The sequence below is a fragment of the Macrotis lagotis genome, chromosome 6 (genome assembly GCF_037893015.1).
Source record: "Macrotis lagotis isolate mMagLag1 chromosome 6, bilby.v1.9.chrom.fasta, whole genome shotgun sequence".
Taxonomy (NCBI): domain Eukaryota; kingdom Metazoa; phylum Chordata; class Mammalia; order Peramelemorphia; family Peramelidae; genus Macrotis; species Macrotis lagotis.
In genome coordinates, this window is record NC_133663.1 from 68,662,703 (window position 1) to 68,679,978 (window position 17,276).

At 52.4% G+C, this 17,276-nt stretch overlaps 2 protein-coding genes across 7 annotated transcripts in view; one reads left to right on the forward strand and one right to left on the reverse strand.

The window, feature by feature from the left end:
- On the forward strand, positions 1–16,376 carry ZNF142 (zinc finger protein 142). 2 transcript variants are annotated; one of them, XR_012469401.1, is made up of 9 exons: positions 1–198; positions 1,362–1,686; positions 3,280–3,510; positions 5,302–6,114; positions 7,041–7,218; positions 7,385–10,220; positions 10,634–10,739; positions 11,667–12,196; positions 12,735–16,376. XR_012469401.1 is itself a non-coding variant. In XM_074191355.1 (8 exons), the coding sequence occupies exons 2-8, from the start codon at positions 1,410–1,412 to the stop codon at positions 12,122–12,124; spliced, it is 4,899 nt and encodes a 1,632-aa protein (XP_074047456.1). In that variant the 5' UTR covers positions 1–198; positions 1,362–1,409; the 3' UTR covers positions 12,125–16,376. The 2 variants fall into 2 exon arrangements, 1 of the variants encoding a protein (XP_074047456.1); XM_074191355.1 differs by having other exon boundaries at positions 11,667–16,376.
- Positions 13,011–17,276, reverse strand: part of PLCD4 (phospholipase C delta 4) — a 27,833-nt gene continuing 23,567 nt past the window's right edge. For 3 of the 5 annotated variants that reach the window (XM_074191356.1, XM_074191358.1, XM_074191357.1), the window contains 8 exons: positions 17,069–17,221; positions 16,436–16,636; positions 15,175–15,331; positions 14,745–14,861; positions 14,463–14,629; positions 14,068–14,203; positions 13,617–13,979; positions 13,011–13,502 (listed from right to left, as the gene is read on the reverse strand). In XM_074191356.1, coding sequence (XP_074047457.1) covers positions 13,639–13,979; positions 14,068–14,203; positions 14,463–14,629; positions 14,745–14,861; positions 15,175–15,331; positions 16,436–16,636; positions 17,069–17,221 — 1,272 coding nt within the window. In that variant the 3' untranslated portion in view covers positions 13,011–13,502; positions 13,617–13,638. Of the gene's footprint in view, positions 13,503–13,580; positions 13,980–14,067; positions 14,204–14,462; positions 14,630–14,744; positions 14,862–15,174; positions 15,332–16,435; positions 16,637–17,068; positions 17,222–17,276 lie in introns of those variants that run through there. The other 2 variants (XM_074191360.1, XM_074191359.1) reach the window with 2 other exon arrangements.

Genomic DNA, 17,276 nt, shown 5'->3' on the forward strand with positions numbered 1-17,276 from the left:
CGCCGTCTCGATGGCGCGCCCCGCCCCGCCCCCGCCGCCCCTGCCGCGGGCCCCGGGAAGCCGGAGCTAGGCCCCGCCCCGCCGGGCCACAAGGAGAGGCCTCTTCCCGCCCGCGGCCCCGGCGCCCTGTGGGCCGGAGGCGGCGCCCGCCGGGGGGCCCGAGGAGCCGCTCCTGCCCGGCCCCGGCCCCGGCCCGAGGTGGGTGACGCCAAGGAGAGGAGGGGGCCCGGGGGGCGGGGGGAGGGGGCTGAGAACTGGGCCCCGGGGCGCCGGGCCCTCCCGGCGTGGAAGGAAGGGAGGAGCGGGGGGCCCCCGGCCCCCGGCCCCCGGCCCCCCGGCGCCTCGCCCCGACGGGACCCCGGCTCCCCCGGCCCGGGGCGAGGAAGGAGCGGGGGGCTCCCCCCCGGGAGCCGCTGCCCCCCGGGCGCCGCCACCCCCATGCCGGCCCTGCCTGACGCCCCCTCCCGGCCCGGGGCCCTTCCGGCCGTCCGGTCCCGGCCTCGGAGGTCCAGCGGGCCGGACCGAGCCCAGGCCCTCCGAGCCCTGCAGGGTCGCCGCCCCCACCGGCCCGGGGCCCACATCTCTCCGGGGGTTCGGGGAGCCACAGAGCGGGGCCACGGGGTCCTCCTTGTGGTGTGGCCCTCCGTGGCCCGCGTCGGGCCCCGGACCCCGGACACGCAGCCACCCCAGAGCTTGGCCCGGGCCTGGAGTCCGGAGGACCTGGGTTCTAATGCGGCCGCTGACACTTACTAATGACCCAGCTGTGTGGCCTTGGGCAGGACACAGCCCCATGGCCTAGCGAAACAACGGAATTAGGAAACCTAGAACAAAATACATAAAAATAAAAGAAACATAGGTGTGGTTCCGTTTTAAAACTAAGACGGTGTGGGGCCCTCAGGGATCCTTGTCAACTGAAGAGTGGCCCCATTTCTATCTGAGTTTGACACCACTGATTGAGTTCAACCTACTTTATTTTGCAGATGAGAAAACCAAGAATCTAGGAAGTTACATGACTTGTTCAAGGTCACACAGGTAGTGAGCAGGAGACCCTAACTTAGAACCCAGGTCCTATGACTAAATCAAGTACTTTTCCCCACAGTATTTATTCCCCATTAATATTATGCTCCCCATTAATATTATAAATTAATTTTGCTACTTAAAACACATTTTAATGATCAAGAAAATATTTTTCTGCATTATTCATGTGAGACACTACCCTGGGGATTCCCAAATGGGCAATCACTAGATGCTTCCAAGTTTACCATCTCCAGACTAGATGGCTCATTTGATTTATGGGGAGTTACTGCAGCTGACAGGGACCAAGGAGGAAACTAACTGAATGTCTTTGCTTCTTCTCTCAGTTGGCTTACTTGTGTCCCAAGGAAATGCAGCAACTTATATGAGAGGCGATGACTGATATTGTATTGGACCCACAAGGAAACAGCAGTAAGGAAATGGAAGAGCTGTGTCCTCAGCTGTTACTCCTGCCCCTACCCCTCCCTGACCGTGGCATCCCACACCCAGTTCAGAGCCCTTCCTACTCTGAGACCCTCCCACCTCTGCCTCCCAACTCAAACTGCCTGCTTGTGGAAGCCACAGCAACAGAAGGCAATACAGAAAACATGGAAATCATCGTCGAAACTGTCACTGGAGACTTTTCCCAGAATGCCTCTGAAGAAACCCCAGGTATCCTTATAAACATTGTGATTTTACTGCAGTGGTTAGCCACATTTGTAAAAATATTCCAAGAAATGACCATTTTGGGGGCAGCTAGGTGGCACAGTGGATAGACCACCGGCCCTGGAGTCAGGAGTGCCTGAGTTCAAATCCAGCCTCAGACAGTTCATAATTGCCCAGCAGTGTGACCTTGGGCAAGTCACTTAACCCCATTGCCTTGCAAAAACCCAAAAAAAAAGTCAAGCACCAAAAGAAATGGCCATTTTGGTTAGAAAAGGGGGAGAAAATGGCTTTTAATCAGTAGGTGTTACTAGGGGAATGTCTTGATTCCAGCTTTGTGACTGGCTTTAAGCACACTCAGTTTTCCTGGAGTTTTTTTCCTGCTTGTATATGAAAAAGGTGATGGAACTATTATCTAGGAAGGAGTAGATAAGAGGGAACCAGTCTATGTCTGTACTTCTCAGGTACACTTTCCCTTATGTTAGCTAAGGGTTCCTAAGTAGATAGACGCTTCCAGAAGTTATCTAGTTGTGTGCCCCTGGCCCAACTTGGGCAGGTTTGCACCTAACTCAGCCTAGTCAGATTGTTGGAAGGTGGGAGCCTTCACTACCACCCCCATATTGATCATAATGTCCATTTTTAGGAAGTTCTTTCTGGTATTTAACTGCAACTGTGCTTTAACTTTCACTTATTTTCTTGATTGTTTCTTTAGAGATGATGAATATCCTCTGATTAAGATATTATCATGACTTTTTAAAATCCGGCTATTCATCTCTTCTTAGCTTTCTCAGCTCTCTTTAGCCTTGCCCCTTCCCTCATGAAATCAATATTTTTTTGATTATTGTCATCTCTATGCATTCTCCTTTCTTCCCCATCCCCCCCTTTTAAAATATTTCCCCTTCTGTTTAGGGTTTAGTGTTGGGGAATTGAACAGTACACTTGGGCAGGAGAATCCAAGTTCTTCAGAATAAAACAGAGAAACCAAAAAAACCCATGTAATTCCTTTTCAGAATTGCCAAAGGAAGAAGGAATACATTTGATAGGGTTAGGTGGGCAGCACAGAAATTCCTTGAACTTGGAGGTGACAGGAACCTGGAAGGTGAAGAGAAGGAACAAAATTCAAAAGTCTGAATTTCCTCATCTATCACTGGCCGTGCTTTCTTCTGGTTCTGAGCTTTGGAGTGTTCTCAGTGCAGAGAGAACATGGCAAGCTCTTATTCTTGTGGTCACTACTTCCTTGAAAATGTGGTCTCAGGCTAAAATTGGATTAGGATTTCCAGGTGAAGATACCTGAATAGGAAGTATTACAGGCCAGTGTAGTAGTCTTAGCCACTCTGGAATCCTTGGACCAAGGGAGAAAGGTAAAGGTCTCTAGCCTATGCATTAAGCAAACTGAGGTCTTATCCCCCCCCCCCTTTTACAAATGAGGGAAATGAAAGGAAAACTGACTTTCCCAATATCTCTTGGGTGTTAAGATGGAAACCTAGGATGGAAACCCATGTCCTTTGTCCATAACAAGTGTTTGTAAAAAGGGTGAGTGGAGAGACACAGGCTGCACCATTTAACTTCTGTATGACTTTACCAGGTTAAATTTGTTTGCAGCAACCGAGCAGTTCTCTGGTGAAGAGAAACCTTCAGAAGGAGCAGGTAACTTCCTGCCTGGCAGGAAATCAGTAGAAGAGGAGGAGGAGGAGGAGAAAGAAGAAAGTGGAAGGGAACTTCTCTCTCCTGAGGAGAAGGAAGAAGAAAAGGAAAAAAAAGATGAGAGTGAAGCCAAGCATGGAAGCAACAAGAAGGTTCAAAAGACACAAAATGGAATTCGGCAATTCAAAGGTAACTTTATCAGCCCTGGGACTCTTTTATGGCTGATGCATTAAAATTGACAAAATATGTATTATCTGGGAGTGGGTTTCTTCACAACAACCCATCAAGGTAAGTATTCCTAGTGTCAGATTATACAGATGAGGAAACTGAGGCTGAGAAAGGTTAAGTTTCTCAGTGCCACTCAGCTACTAAGTATCAAAGGCAAAATTTGAACTCAGGGCTTCTTGATTCCAAGTTCAATTCATTGTGCCACTTAAGCTGATCAAGTTGGAATGTAGGGTCCCCATACTTCAGTTGAATAAGTTTAATGGTGAGGGGGCTTCATAGCATCTGAGTTGAGTTTTGTTTTAGGCTAGAGCAAAACTAAAGATTTAACCATCAGGATGTTTCTTCCCCAGTTTGCCTTGTCTTCTCTGGAAAGGTATATGGTATATGGTATATGGTGGATCTTGGTCTAGTTTCCTGCAAATAAAAATGTTGCCACCTAACTGGAAAAGACAGCTCTGTGTTAGAATAGATTTAAAGAGCTTCAGTCAAGGTTATGTATATTGTCCGGACTGAGATATTTTCTCCTGGCCTCAGCTCCATTTTTACTCTTTTACAATTTAGAACAGCAGCATTTAAAATTGGTTCTTTAAGGAATCTGTCCTGGATGATGGATGAATTCCAGAAATACTACTTTTGCCTTTAACCTACTCTCATTTTACAGAATAGGATAATCCCATATTTGGATTTCTCACACTCTTTTCTGACTTTCAGCTTTAGACTACTTTTCCCTTTCATTAGCACCTCTTCCCTTTATTTACCTTTTTTTGGGACAGGTACAAGGAAAATAAGTGAAACTCCTGTTTAATGTGAAGCAGCTAGTGGTTCAATGGATAAAGCACTGGTCCTGGAGCCAGGAAGATCTGGGTTCAAATCCAAACTTGATCACTACTTCCTAGCTGTGTGGCTGGGCAAAGTCACTTATCCTCTGGTCCCCTGACAAAATGAATACACGGAAGGAAATGGCAAGCTTCTCTAATATCTTTGTCAGGAACACTCCAAATGGGTCAAGCAAGTTGGACATGACTGAAATGACTGAGCAACAACAATTTATTTAATATTTTTTTTAGTGGCTTAGATAAAGGCATAAATGGCTGGCTTATCAAATTAGCAGATGTTTCAAAGCTCAGAGGTACTGTTAATGCATGGTAGAATCAGATTTTAGAAGATCTTGATAGATTAGAACACTGGGCCAAATCTATTAAGATAAACTCTGATTTGGATCCTCCCTCCCCCCCCCAAAAAAATCCATCCCCATGTAGGCTAGATGGAGATTCAGTTAGATACATTTCATCTGAGTCCGGATTTGAACTCAGGTACTCCTGACTCCAAGGCCAGTGCTCTATCCATTGTGCCACCTAGCCGCCCCAAGGGACTCATTTTCAAGTTTTCTGAGACTGTTTTGTCTGAAATTCTGTTCCTTTGGGATGGTTCTAGGAAAAGATTTGAAAGTGATGGAATTGACTAGGATGGAATTATTATTTGTTTATTTTTTAATTGATTGCTTTAGAGAGGTAATCAACCTTAGAGATTTTCCATGACTTGTGTTCCTTAACATTATCAAGAGCTAATCATGTTTATTTCTTGTAGGAAAGAGATGAGAGAATAACATGTGTGCTGGCAGTTTAGTTATTGTTGTCTCTCTCTGCCCTTTCCCCTCCGCACACCCCCACTTACATACCACACACATGCATACACACATAACAGGCACACTCTGTCTCAGTACCTCCTGACTGTCTTCCCCCACACACACAGGAGATGTGGCTGCTGGCTCTGAATCCCTATTCAAGACCCACATGTGCCCAGAATGCCGGCGCTGCTTCAAGAAGCGCACCCACCTGGTAGAGCACCTCCACCTGCATTTCCCTGACCCCAGCCTCCAGTGCCCCAACTGCCAAAAGTTCTTCACCAGTAAGAGCAAGCTCAAGATCCACCTGTTGCGGGAGCTGGGGGAGAAGGCACACCGCTGCCCACTGTGCCACTACCGGGCCGTGGAGAAGAATGCTCTGAACAGGCACATGGCCAGCATGCACGAGGACATCTCCAACTTCTACTCAGATGTCTACACCTGCCCTGTGTGCCGCGAGGAGTTCCGCCTTAGTCAGGCTCTCAAGGAACACCTGAAGAGCCATGCCGCTGAGCCCACATGTCTCCTCTGCTTCCAGGAGGGCTGTGACCATGCTGCCCCAGACCGTAAGGCCTTGATCCGACACCTCCGTGAATCCCATGGAGTGCGCGCTGTGGAGTGCCGGCATCATGCCTGCCCCATGCTCTTTGCCACCATTGAAGCAATGGAGGCCCACCGTAAGAGCCACTATGCCTTCCACTGCCCGCACTGCGATTTTGCCTGCTCCAACAAGCACCTCTTTCGCAAACACAAGAAGCAAGGGCACCCCGGCAGTGAGGAGCTACGTTGTGCATTTTGTCCCTTCGCCACCTTCAACCCTGTGGCCTACCAAGACCACGTGGGCAAGATGCATGCCCACGAAAAGATCCACCAGTGTCCTGAGTGCAACTTTGCTACCGCCCACAAGAGGGTGCTCATCCGCCATACGCTGCTCCACACTGGTGAGGCTGCCCCTCCCTCCCAATTTGAGGGTGGTCTCCTAAGCACTTGGGGGGGGGGGTGGAGATCATCAGTAAAGGTTTCTTCATTAAGTGGAGACTATAGTTCTGCCTCCCTGTCTGTCATCCTCTGCCAGGAAAGGTCAGCTTCTGAGAATTATAGGAATGCCCAACCCAGTGAAAAACAAGCCCTTGCTTTTGATCTGTTTACAAATATATCAATGTGCCGAGCTTGGTTTAAAAGTACAGTATTGGGAGGTGGCTAGGTGGTGTAGTGGATAGAGCACTGGCCCTGGAGTCAGGAGTACCTGAGTTCAAATCTGGCCTGAGAAACTTAATAATTACCTAGCTGTGTGGCCTTGGGCAAGTCACTTAACCCCATTTGCCTTGCAAAAACTAAAAAAAACAAAAAGTACTGTATTAGTATTTATTAACTATCCCAAACTGTCTTTCATTCATATAAATCTCCTATGCCTGAGATTTCTTGGAAGAGGCCCAGGGGTCCTGAATGGTTGGTGAGCTGAGACTGATCTCTGCTCCATAGAACTGAGCCTTCATTCAGCTCTCCCTGCCAACAAATTGATGAGTTTGAGATTCTGATGGGTTCCAGAGTCTGCAGAGCCCTATATGCTAGCTGATAGTAGAAGAAACCAAACAGAGGCCCCCACCCCCATTCAACTGATCCTCTTGTACTTTCTTCCCTTTTCTTTTGGTCTTCTCTGTCTTCTATGTTTGTCTCTGATACATCATTCATTGGGTCCCTGCAGAGGGTGGCTATCAGAAACATGCCTATATCCGAGGCCTGCAACTCTCTCCTGGGCCCCATGAGGACCCCTGCCCAGCATCACAATGATTACAAGGAGTGGGATGAGGTGGTTTGGTGCCCATTCTCACCCTGGCTTTCTTCCCCTTTTCCATTTTTGCCCAAGGAGAGAAACCCCACAAATGTGAGCTGTGTAACTTCACCTGCCGAGACGTGAGTTACCTGTCCAAACACATGCTGACGCACTCCAGCACCAAGGACTATATGTGCACCGACTGTGGCTACGTCACCAAGTGGAAGCACTACCTCAGTGTGCACATGCGCAAGCATGCTGGCGATCTCAGGTGGGCCCGGGGCCTTCCGCCCCAGTCTGGCTCCCTTTGTTCTTGCTTCATCTCCCTGTATGAGCACATGACACCTCCCACCACCACCCAGACAGGAGAGCCTGGACCTGGGGGTGCAGGTTGCAGGTGTCTCACCCACCTCTCCTTTCTTTGTTCTCTTTCCCAGGTACCAGTGCAACCAGTGTTCCTACCGCTGCCACCGTGCCGACCAGCTGAGCAGCCACAAGCTGCGCCACCAGGGCAAGTCCCTGATGTGTGAAGTGTGTGCATTTGCCTGCAAACGCAAGTATGAGCTGCAGAAGCACATGGCCTCCCAGCACCGTCCAGGTGCACCCGCTCCCCTCTATCCTTGTCGCTACTGCAGCTACCAGAGCCGCCACAAGCAGGCCCTGCTGAGCCACGAGAACTGTAGGCACACACGCCTGCGGGAGTTCCGCTGCACCCTCTGTGACTACCGCACCTTTAGTAACACCACCCTCTTCTTCCACAAACGGAAGGTTCATGGCTATGTGCCCGGGGACCAGATCCAGCCACATGGTGGCACCAGCCCAGAGCAGGAGAGTCCCAGACCAATCCTGGCTCCCCCACCAGCCTTGGAGGGCTCCAGCCAGCCCTCTCCCACAGAGGAGCCCATGGAGTCCATCAAGTCCAGCTTGACCCAGGCATCATCAGAGATCTGCATGGAGAAGGGAGAGGGAGAAGAAGGCAAGAACGGTGCCCCCCCAGGGGCCACCTCAGTGGAGCCCTCTCCCAGCCCTGCTGAGGTAGATGAGGAGGGCTGCACCCTGCACCTGGAGGCTCTGACTGTGGAGGTGGAGCCTGCTGCAGGGCCTCCCCCTAGCGAGGCTGCAGAGACCTCCCCAATGGAGTATGGGGATCTGGGCCCCTCAGAAGCCTTGGTATCAGAGGAGCCAGATGGCACCTTGGAGGGTCTACCTGACTTGGAGGAAGAGCCAGAGCTTCAGAATGGGGGTCCTTCTGGGATGGAGAAGCCAACCCTTTATCCCCTTAGGAGCTCCTTTGCCTCAGCTGACCCTTCTAATAACTTACAGCCTCCTCCATCACCAGGGGCGCCAGCCCTGTCCCCACTCCCACAGTCAGAATCAGTGCTCAGAGCCCTCAGGAGGCGGGACAAAGAGCAGGCAGAGACCCTGGTGCTGGAGGGACGGGTGCAGATGCTGGTGGTGCAGGGGGAGGGGCGGGCCTTCCGCTGCCCACATTGCCCTTTTGTCACCCGCCGGGAGAAAGCTCTGGACCTTCACTCCAAGACAGGATGCCAGGGCCGTCGGGAGCCCCTGCTGTGTTCAGAGTGCGGGGCCAGCTTCAAGCAGCTGCGGGGGCTCAACACACACCTCCTCAAGAAGTGCCCCATCCTGCTCAAGAAGAACAAGCCTCCCCTCCAGCCCGGGACTCTGACCCCTCCGGACCCACAATCCCTGGTCACCGTGGACTTGGAGAGCATTGCTGAGGAGGCACCCCAGCCTGCCAGAAACTCCCCAGCTGAGCCCTCCATACCCCCCGAGGGACTCAGTGAGCCTGGGGGCCCACTATCTGACTCACAAGTTCCAGCGGACGAGGGTTTGGTGCCCACGGAATCCCCTGAAAAGTTCCACTTTGATCAGGGCAAGTTCCGTTGCCGTGCTTGCCCCTTCCTGTGTTCCCGCCTCTCATCCATCACTTCCCATGTAGCCGAGGGCTGCCGGGGTCAGAGTTGTGCAGGCAGACGCAGCCCTGGCAGACGCAGTCCCAGCTGCATGGAGCCTGGCCCAGGTGGTGGAGGCGGAGAAGAGAGGGATGAATCTGAGCCAGGCATGACTCCTGGCAGAGGGACCCGCTTCTCCTGCCCCACCTGCCCGTTCAGTTGCAGGCAGGAGCGTGCTCTGAGGACGCACCAGGCCCGGGGCTGCCCCAGTGTCACAGTGGGTCAGCTCCGCTGCAGCCTCTGCCCCTTCACAGCTCGGGCTCCAGCTGCTCTGCGGCTCCACCAGAAGCGGAGGCACCGGGCAGCCCCTGCTCTCTCCCCCACACCCCGTGGGCCCCGTCCTCTGCTGCACTGCCAGGACTGCAGCTTCACCTGCAAGCAGAGCCGCTGTTTGCAGCAACACCGGCGCCTGAAGCACGAAGGTGTGAAGCCCCACCAGTGCCCCTTCTGTGAATTTTCCACAACACGCCGCTACCGCCTAGAGGCACACCAGTCCCGGCACACAGGAGTGGGCCGCATCCCTTGTGGGGCCTGCTCCCAGACTTTTGGCACCAACTCCAAGCTTCGCTTGCACAGGCTAAGGGTCCATGACAAGACACCTACCCATTTTTGCCCCCTCTGCGACTATAGCGGCTACTTGCAGCATGACATCACTCGACACATCAATAGCTGCCACCAGGGCACGCCAGCTTTCTCCTGCCCTCAGTGTGAAGCCCACTTCAGCTCAGAGACGGCGCTAAAGCAGCATGCTCTGAGGCGACATCTGGACCCTGCACCGCCTGCTGCGGGCTCTCCCACCGAAGCCTCTGAAGGACCCCTCCTCTGTCCACACTGTGGCCTCTCCTGCCCCAGCCCCGCCAGCCTGCGCTGCCACACCCGCAAGCAACACCCCCGGCTGCAGTGTGGCACCTGCGGGGAGACCTTCTCCAGTCGGACAGCCCTGGAGGAGCATCGGAGACAGCAGCACTTCAGCCACCGCTGCCACCTGTGCAGCTTCGCAGCTCGGGAGCGCACTGGGCTAGTGAGGCACTACCTGGAGCAGCATGAATCCACGGGGGACAGCGGGGCTGGGGGAGCCCCCCTGCACTGCCCCCTCTGTGACTTTAGTTGCCACCACCAGCTAGTTTTGGATCACCACGTGAAGGGACACGGGGGCACGCGGCTGTACAAGTGTGCCGACTGTGCCTACAGTACCAAGAACAGGCAGAAGATCACTTGGCACAGCCGCATCCACACTGGGGAAAAGCCCTACCACTGCCACCTCTGCCCATATGCCTGTGCTGACCCCTCGCGCCTCAAGGTGAGGGGCTGGGCCAGGGGGATCGAGGGGGCAGGTGAGAGGTTCAGGTGGGTGATAGAATGGTGGGGGTCAAAAAACAGTAAGGGGCCACCTCTGATGGATACCCCATGTGGACTGCCCAGCCAGAGGCGGGGGGAGAGCTTCCTCGTGGTCCTTTATGGCCATGGCTGAGTTCAGGGAAATCTGGACATCTAAAGACCAGGGTGGAGAGTGGAGTCTGCTTGTCCTTGGATCAGCAAACGGGGGGGGGGGGGTTCACTCTGGACCTCCAGGATCTGAGGGTAGAGATGAACATGAGAAAGGGTCAAGCATCCTTACCCACTAATAGAGCCAGGATTAGAAATGCAAGAGAGGGGTGGGGGGCAGGAGGGAGCTCCTCATCCTGATGTTTGCTGCTTTCTCCCCATTTCCAGTACCACATGAGAATCCACAAAGAAGAGCGCAAATATTTGTGTCCTGAGTGTGGCTACAAATGCAAATGGGTTAACCAGCTCAAGTATCACATGACTAAGCACACAGGTGAGTCTGACCTTTGTGAGGAGGAGTGACCCCAAGTACTCAGAGCAGGAGAAATGAAAAGGCAGCAGCCTGTGACTTTGGGAAAGCTTTCTCCCAAAGAGAACAGCAGAGATGATTTTATTTTTTTAAGTTTTGTCGAGAGATGAAGGAAGCACTTCATAAATGCTTATTGATTTGTTGGTTTCATACAGGCCCTTTGCCTAGCATAGCGCTCTTAGACAAATTCGATGAGTTCTCATGGCTCCTAGGAGTTGGTCGATTTTGTTTCTCTCTCCTCAGTCCAGGCTTCCCAGCTGTCCTCTCTTTCTTGCCTTTTTCTTCAGTTAGACTAGTGTTTATTTGTTCCTTAAATGAGACCCAGTATCCTATCCCCAAATGATGAGTCCCTTGCCACTGCTGTGCTCATACTTTTTGGGCCCTTTTGACAAAGCTGTTGTTTCCTCCTCTCCTGAAGGTGGCGATTGAGCCTCAGTCAATAGTGTACATAGTGCCCTTGTAGAGGATATGTGGTGCAGAAGGGAGAACAGCCAGGGCCTTTGAGTCTGCGGACTACCAGAATAGAGTCCTGAGTATTGGAGGGAAGTGAGTGGTATGAGCTGATGCTTTCTGGAGTCCCCCTGTCCCCTGGATAGCTCCTCTCTTCCCAACCCAGCTCCTGAGTTTTCTAGAGAAAGGCTGACGTTCCAGGGTACAGGGTAAGCTGGGAGCCAGAAGCTTGACCAAGAGAGTCTAGCTCGCTCCAGGGCTAGGATGAGACCCGTTGATGCTACACCTCAGGCTCAGACTCCCTTCTTGTGGTTGGGACCTGACTGGGCCCAGCCACCTCCCCCCCCCCCCCCAGCCCCTATGCCATCCACTGGTCAGCTCACTAGCACTTCCTGGGCTTTGGGCCAGACACTGAGCCTCCCCTTCCTTCTCTCCCGTCAGGACTAAAGCCATACCAGTGCCCTGAGTGTGAGTACTGTACAAACCGAGCAGACGCACTCCGGGTACATCAGGAGACGCGGCACCAGGAGGCCCGGGCCTTCATGTGTGAGCAATGTGGCAAGGCTTTCAAGACGAGGTTCCTGTTACGCACCCACCTTCGGAAGCACAGTGAGGACAAGCCCTACGTGTGCAACGTATGCCACCGAGCTTTCCGCTGGGCAGCCGGCCTTCGTCACCATGCCCTCACCCACACTGACCGCCACCCTTTCTTCTGCCGCCTCTGCAGCTACAAGGCCAAGCAGAAATTCCAAGTGGTCAAGCATGTCAGGAGGCACCACCCTGACCAGACTGACCCCAGCCAGAGTGTGGGCAAAGACCCCACCACCCCAACGGTGCATCTTCATGATGTGCAGCTTGAGGATCCTGTGCCCCCCACTCCTACTGCACCTGAAGGATGAGCCAGACCCCTGAGAAATCACGCATCAAGAGACAAGGGCTCAGACCAGAACCAGAGACTGGTACTGAGGAGGGTGAGGGACAAGTGGCTTTGTCACAGCTGGGAAGCCAGCCCCCTCCTAGAACTCTCTGTAGGGTCCTGGGAGATGGACAACTGTGTAAAAAGGACCAGATCAGAATCCTCAGGATCCTAAGATTCTCCTCTCGAAATGCTAAATTCAGGGGCTTGAATCTTATCTCTTCTTTAAAGGCCTTTTCTTCTTACTAGTCATGACTTTCCCTCTTCCTCAACAATTGGACATCTTTATTAAGCATCTAGTGCATTGTACAGAGCAACTTAAACAGGATGTGATCCCTACTTCCGCCTCATGGCTGTCTTGTGTTGCCATATCTCAACAAACTAGCCCTTTATAGTCTGCCTTTCCTTCTCAGACTTGCCATCCCTGTGGAGTGTAGGAATTTAGAGTGCGCCAACCCTCACCCTTGTCCTTGGTCCTGATCCCTGCCCTCAGCCTCCTCAGCCCAGTTCTGACAAGGGCTCCAGTAAAGGAGGTCCTGGCAGGAGAGAAGGCCTGGAACAGATAAACAGCCGCATTTCCTTTTCTTCCATAGGAATCTGAGCCCTGAGATGCCCAGAAGCTGACCAGAAGCTTTCATTGGCTGGAGGGGGAAGAGGGCTCTGGAAGGAATGACCAGCCCAAGGCCTTCCTCCAGGACCCAGGAGTCTGAGGGGAAATCTGTCTTCAGGCCTTTTTCAGCTTTCTTTCCTTCCTCTCCCTCTGTGCCAGCCACCCCACCAGGGCTCTCTTGCTCAACACTTTGTTCCCTTTGACTTATCTCCTCTCCCCCCTCCCAGCCAAACTGGACTCTGCCCTTCTTCACTGCTGGGGCCCTTTTCTACATTTTCCTCCTTTTCCCTACTCCAAATCAAGGACAAGCCACACTCTAGATTGAATTAGGAAGAGGAACTGTATTTTGTACAGGCAGACCTAGGAAGAAGGCCAGTGGGAGGTCCAGGAGAGGCCTTGGGTGGTACTCTTCAGTGGTCAGATACAGCACTGTCCAGGGTGTGGTGTCCCGATTGTTCCACAGCGTCTGCCTGGGGGCCCTGGCATCTTTCTCTCAGCACCATTCTTATGGCAAAAGATGCAGGGCACTGTCTTGAAACTCCAGGTACCACTTTTGGGTTTTTCAGCCCCAGGCTAACTCTTCATCTCTGGGCTGCATCAGCCTTAGCCCCAGTGTGGGAATGAGAATCCTAGACTTTGACCAGGGTGGAGACGACAACAAAAGGAGCAGCTTCCAGGGAGAGCAAGAGGATGGGGATTCTGGTAGTGTGACAGTATAGGAGAGATGCAAGAGGCCCGAAGAAGCGGAGACCTAAGAGGAAAGGGAGAGCAATGAGGCCTGGGGGGGGGGCAAAGGAATCTTCCTCTAATCTGGAAGCTTGTTTTACTCCTAGAGTAGCCACCCAGTCTTCCCTTTAGTGCCCACCTAGATCCCTGCTGCTACTTGCTCAGTCTCCATCCTCATCTAGCTCTTCCCGAATCTGGATATGCACAAAAATGGAAGCGGGGTGGAGGCTTGTGCCGTCCTTAGAGAGAAGATGTATGTGTCGGTAACCTGAAGAGGGAAGGAAACCAGTGTGGGCGTGGTGTGGGAGACACAGGGCAGGAAGGATGGGATGCACGGACTGGGCTGGCTCACCTGGCTGGACACAGGTCCAGGGCAGTGTGTACTGACCAACAAAGTCATTTCTTGATGCTCTGTCATAATCTTCTACCACAAATCGTAGGAGGGCAAGCTCTGGTACTCGTACCCGGAACTGTAGTGTCTGCCCCCAGTAGGGGTTAAAACCTGGTGGGCCCAGAGAATCAATAATCTCAAAGAGGGAAGGGGCAGGTGGCAGTGCTTTCTCCTACCTGGGGGAGGGAAGTGACCTCACCATTGTTCTCCACGTAGCCGGTCTCCTGCCTGGCAGTGTCTCCTGGCACACCGTGGATTTCTACCCGCACCAGGGGGTCCACGATAGATCCCTCTTTGCTGTTGGCCACTTTAGGAAGCTGCTGACCACTGATCACCTGCAACCAGACAGTCACTGACCCAGAGCCACCCAGGTAGCTCCCAGGGCCTCTCTAACCACTCCCTTAGTTCCCGTTCAGACCAGCCCAGGTTGAAGTTTGCTAGACTTTGAGTTTCTTTCTAAGTAGGTAACTGCAGTTTAAAATGCATCCAAGCATTACACTACAACTTATAAGCAAAGTGTTGTTCCCCCCCACCCCACAGCACGAATCCCAGCCATGCTGCCCCGCACCCTCACACACACTCCTAGTGCCATACCTGAATGAGAAGAGTCAGAGTGGGGCTGGGTGGTCTCTCAGGGTGGAAGGAACTTTGGGGATCACACAGGAATGCAGGCTTGAGCACATAGCCACACCCACCGTTCTGACCAAAAAGCCCATCGCAAAGGTCCATCTCCAGCCCTGCAGTCTGAATGTTGAGGGCCACTTGACAGGCCAGAGAAAAGGGTGTGGGAACAGGTCAGAGCAGGGCGTGCGGCCCAGTGGCCTCCCCAACCCTCCAGCCCTGGGGTCCTTCAGTTTGGGCCCCTTCGCCACTTACCCATCTGGCAGCCTGCGTTCCAGAGCTCCTGAGGGCTATAATTGGAAGAATCTGTCCTCAGACCACTGGGGTACACTCGGCTCAGTTGCCATGCATTGTGTTGTACAAATTCATTCCCTGCAAAAGAAGTTGGGAGTGAGGGGTGGCTGACCTCTCTAATCTCCAATAGTGCCAGAGCCCCCCCAGCCATCCTGCTCTTCCCCCTAGACGTGTCTCCAGAGGTCTCTCTCTGCCTTTCTTGATTTCCCCAGCTGCTCCACTTTGACCCTCGGTCTTCACTGATGTCTTTGAAGCCCATAATGAGGCTTCTTCCTCCTGTCCTCATGCTCCCATGCCCCTCCACTCTTGGCAGCTTCCCTGTACTCTGGTGCCCTGGCACACCACACCCAACTTGAGCCCTCCTCTGGCTTTCACTCTCTCTTCGTCTAACCGGCCTCCTTGACCAGGCGTCGGGCCTTGGCCTCCGAGAAGGATGACGTCTCATAGAGGCGGTAGTGAGCTTTGGAGTGTGCAAAGCTTCGGAAGGGAACGCTCTTCAGATAAACCACCAGGGCTGACAGGGCCGGACACAGGCTGGGTTTAGATTTCTAGAGAAAAGAAAGCCATTGGTAGTGGAGGAGGGGGCAGAGAGGAGAGAAGACCCTGACCTGAGACTGAGCCTCCTCCTCATGCTACAACCTCCCCACCCCCACCACACGGGTCCTCCTCCCCTCCCTGTCCTCCCCACCTCACCTGCTTGGGCAGGAGAGGGGACCCAGACATGGGACCAAGGGCCTGGGGCCCAGTCTGACAACACGCAGACGGACACAACAGCCGACAGGACACAACCTGGGGGTGTGAATGGGAATGAATGCAGCCTGGATACCCCAATGCTATCAGCCGAACCCACCATGGGCTTCTGGGTGCAGATGGTCATCAGGCATCAGTGCAGAGGAAGACGGGAACTGGGAAGTTTCCTTTTTAAAGCCTATAGGCCTATCTACATGGGTATCTCTGCCCCCTGACCAGTACCTAGAAATGCTGTGCACCTATGGGTGCTTAATAAATATCTGTTGACTATAGAAAGCCTTTGTCTTAACTGTATGATGGTTGACACTGCATCCTAGGACCTGAGGACTCCAGAATGGTAACTTGGGGTATGCTTTCTAGAACTCCCATTTGCATTAGACACATTGACAGATCTCACCAGTTAGATAAGGTTAAGAGCCTCATCCCAGATCTCTAGACCCACCAACGGACCCTAAACTTCTAATCAGGAACTACCAACTGCACACTTCCCTGCCTTAGCGACCTGTCCACCCAGCCACCACCTTAACAAACCTGGAAGGCTAGCCCTCATCTTTTCTGTCCAAGTGTTTTTCTTCCTCTAAACTTTGCTCAAAACTCACTTCCAGAAAGCTTTCCCTGCCTTATTTTCTCCAGACATCATAATTCCAATTAATCACAGCAGAAATCTGTTTTCTCTCATCCACATGTATACACATAAAATGTCAACCCTTCAGGGTTTTTTTATACCTGTCATTTTTGTAAGTATGCTATCTCTCCCACAACACAAACACAAAACACACACAATTAGATTATAAGTGCCTGTTATTTCTTTGAATCTCTGCTGCCACTTTATCAATGTTTGCACAGGTGAACAGTGATAGTCTGATGCAAAGCCAAGGGACCTGTGGCCAGGTTAAAACTACCTCAAACCCTGCTTTCTTTTTCCTCTTGTCCTCATTTCGGGCTGTCTCATCAAAATCCAGCACATCGGGCTCTAATTCTGGCTCAGGTTCCTCCTCTTCTTCAGGTTCTTCCAGCTCCTCAGGGTCCCCTGGAGCCTCCCCAAGCTCCTCCTCAAGGGTTCCCATCTTCTTCCCCTTTAGAAGAATCTTTCCTCGAAGCTCCTATTGGCATGAGAGGAAAGGTGATGAGACAGGACAGCTTCCAGACCTTTCTACTCTGGGACCAATCTGAATTGCTCCCACAGAAGCTCCTCGGAGCAGGAGAAGTAAGGTATATGCATCTACAGATCACCCCACTGTAGGAGGCTTAGCTACTCAAGCAGAGGGGAGCAAAGAGCTGGGCCACCTTAGAGTAAGGATGTCTAAGTATGAAAAAAAAAGGTACTAATTTGGAATCAGGAGACTTGAATTTAATTCAGGGATTCTTAACCTAAGGATAGATTTCAGGGGGATCTGTGAATTTATGGAGGATATTATCTTTATTTTCACTAACAGGGTTTCCTGTTTCATTAATTCTATAGATAGACTTTACCAGACTACCAAAAGGCAAAAAGATGGTCCAAGTAGAGAGTGGGGGAATAAGGATGCCCATACCTCTGGTGATGGCAGTTGGGTGGGCAGGAGCCCATCCAAGGTGGTAATGAGCAGTCGATCTCCCAAGATCTCTGTCAGGTGCTGGGCAATGACCTCTTGCTGTTCCCAGCTACAGTGATTCTCCAGGGACACTATGACTGGGAAGTCTGATGTCTGGATCAGGAAAGTGGGGCCAGTTTCAGATACTGGCTCCAGACTTTTAAATGAT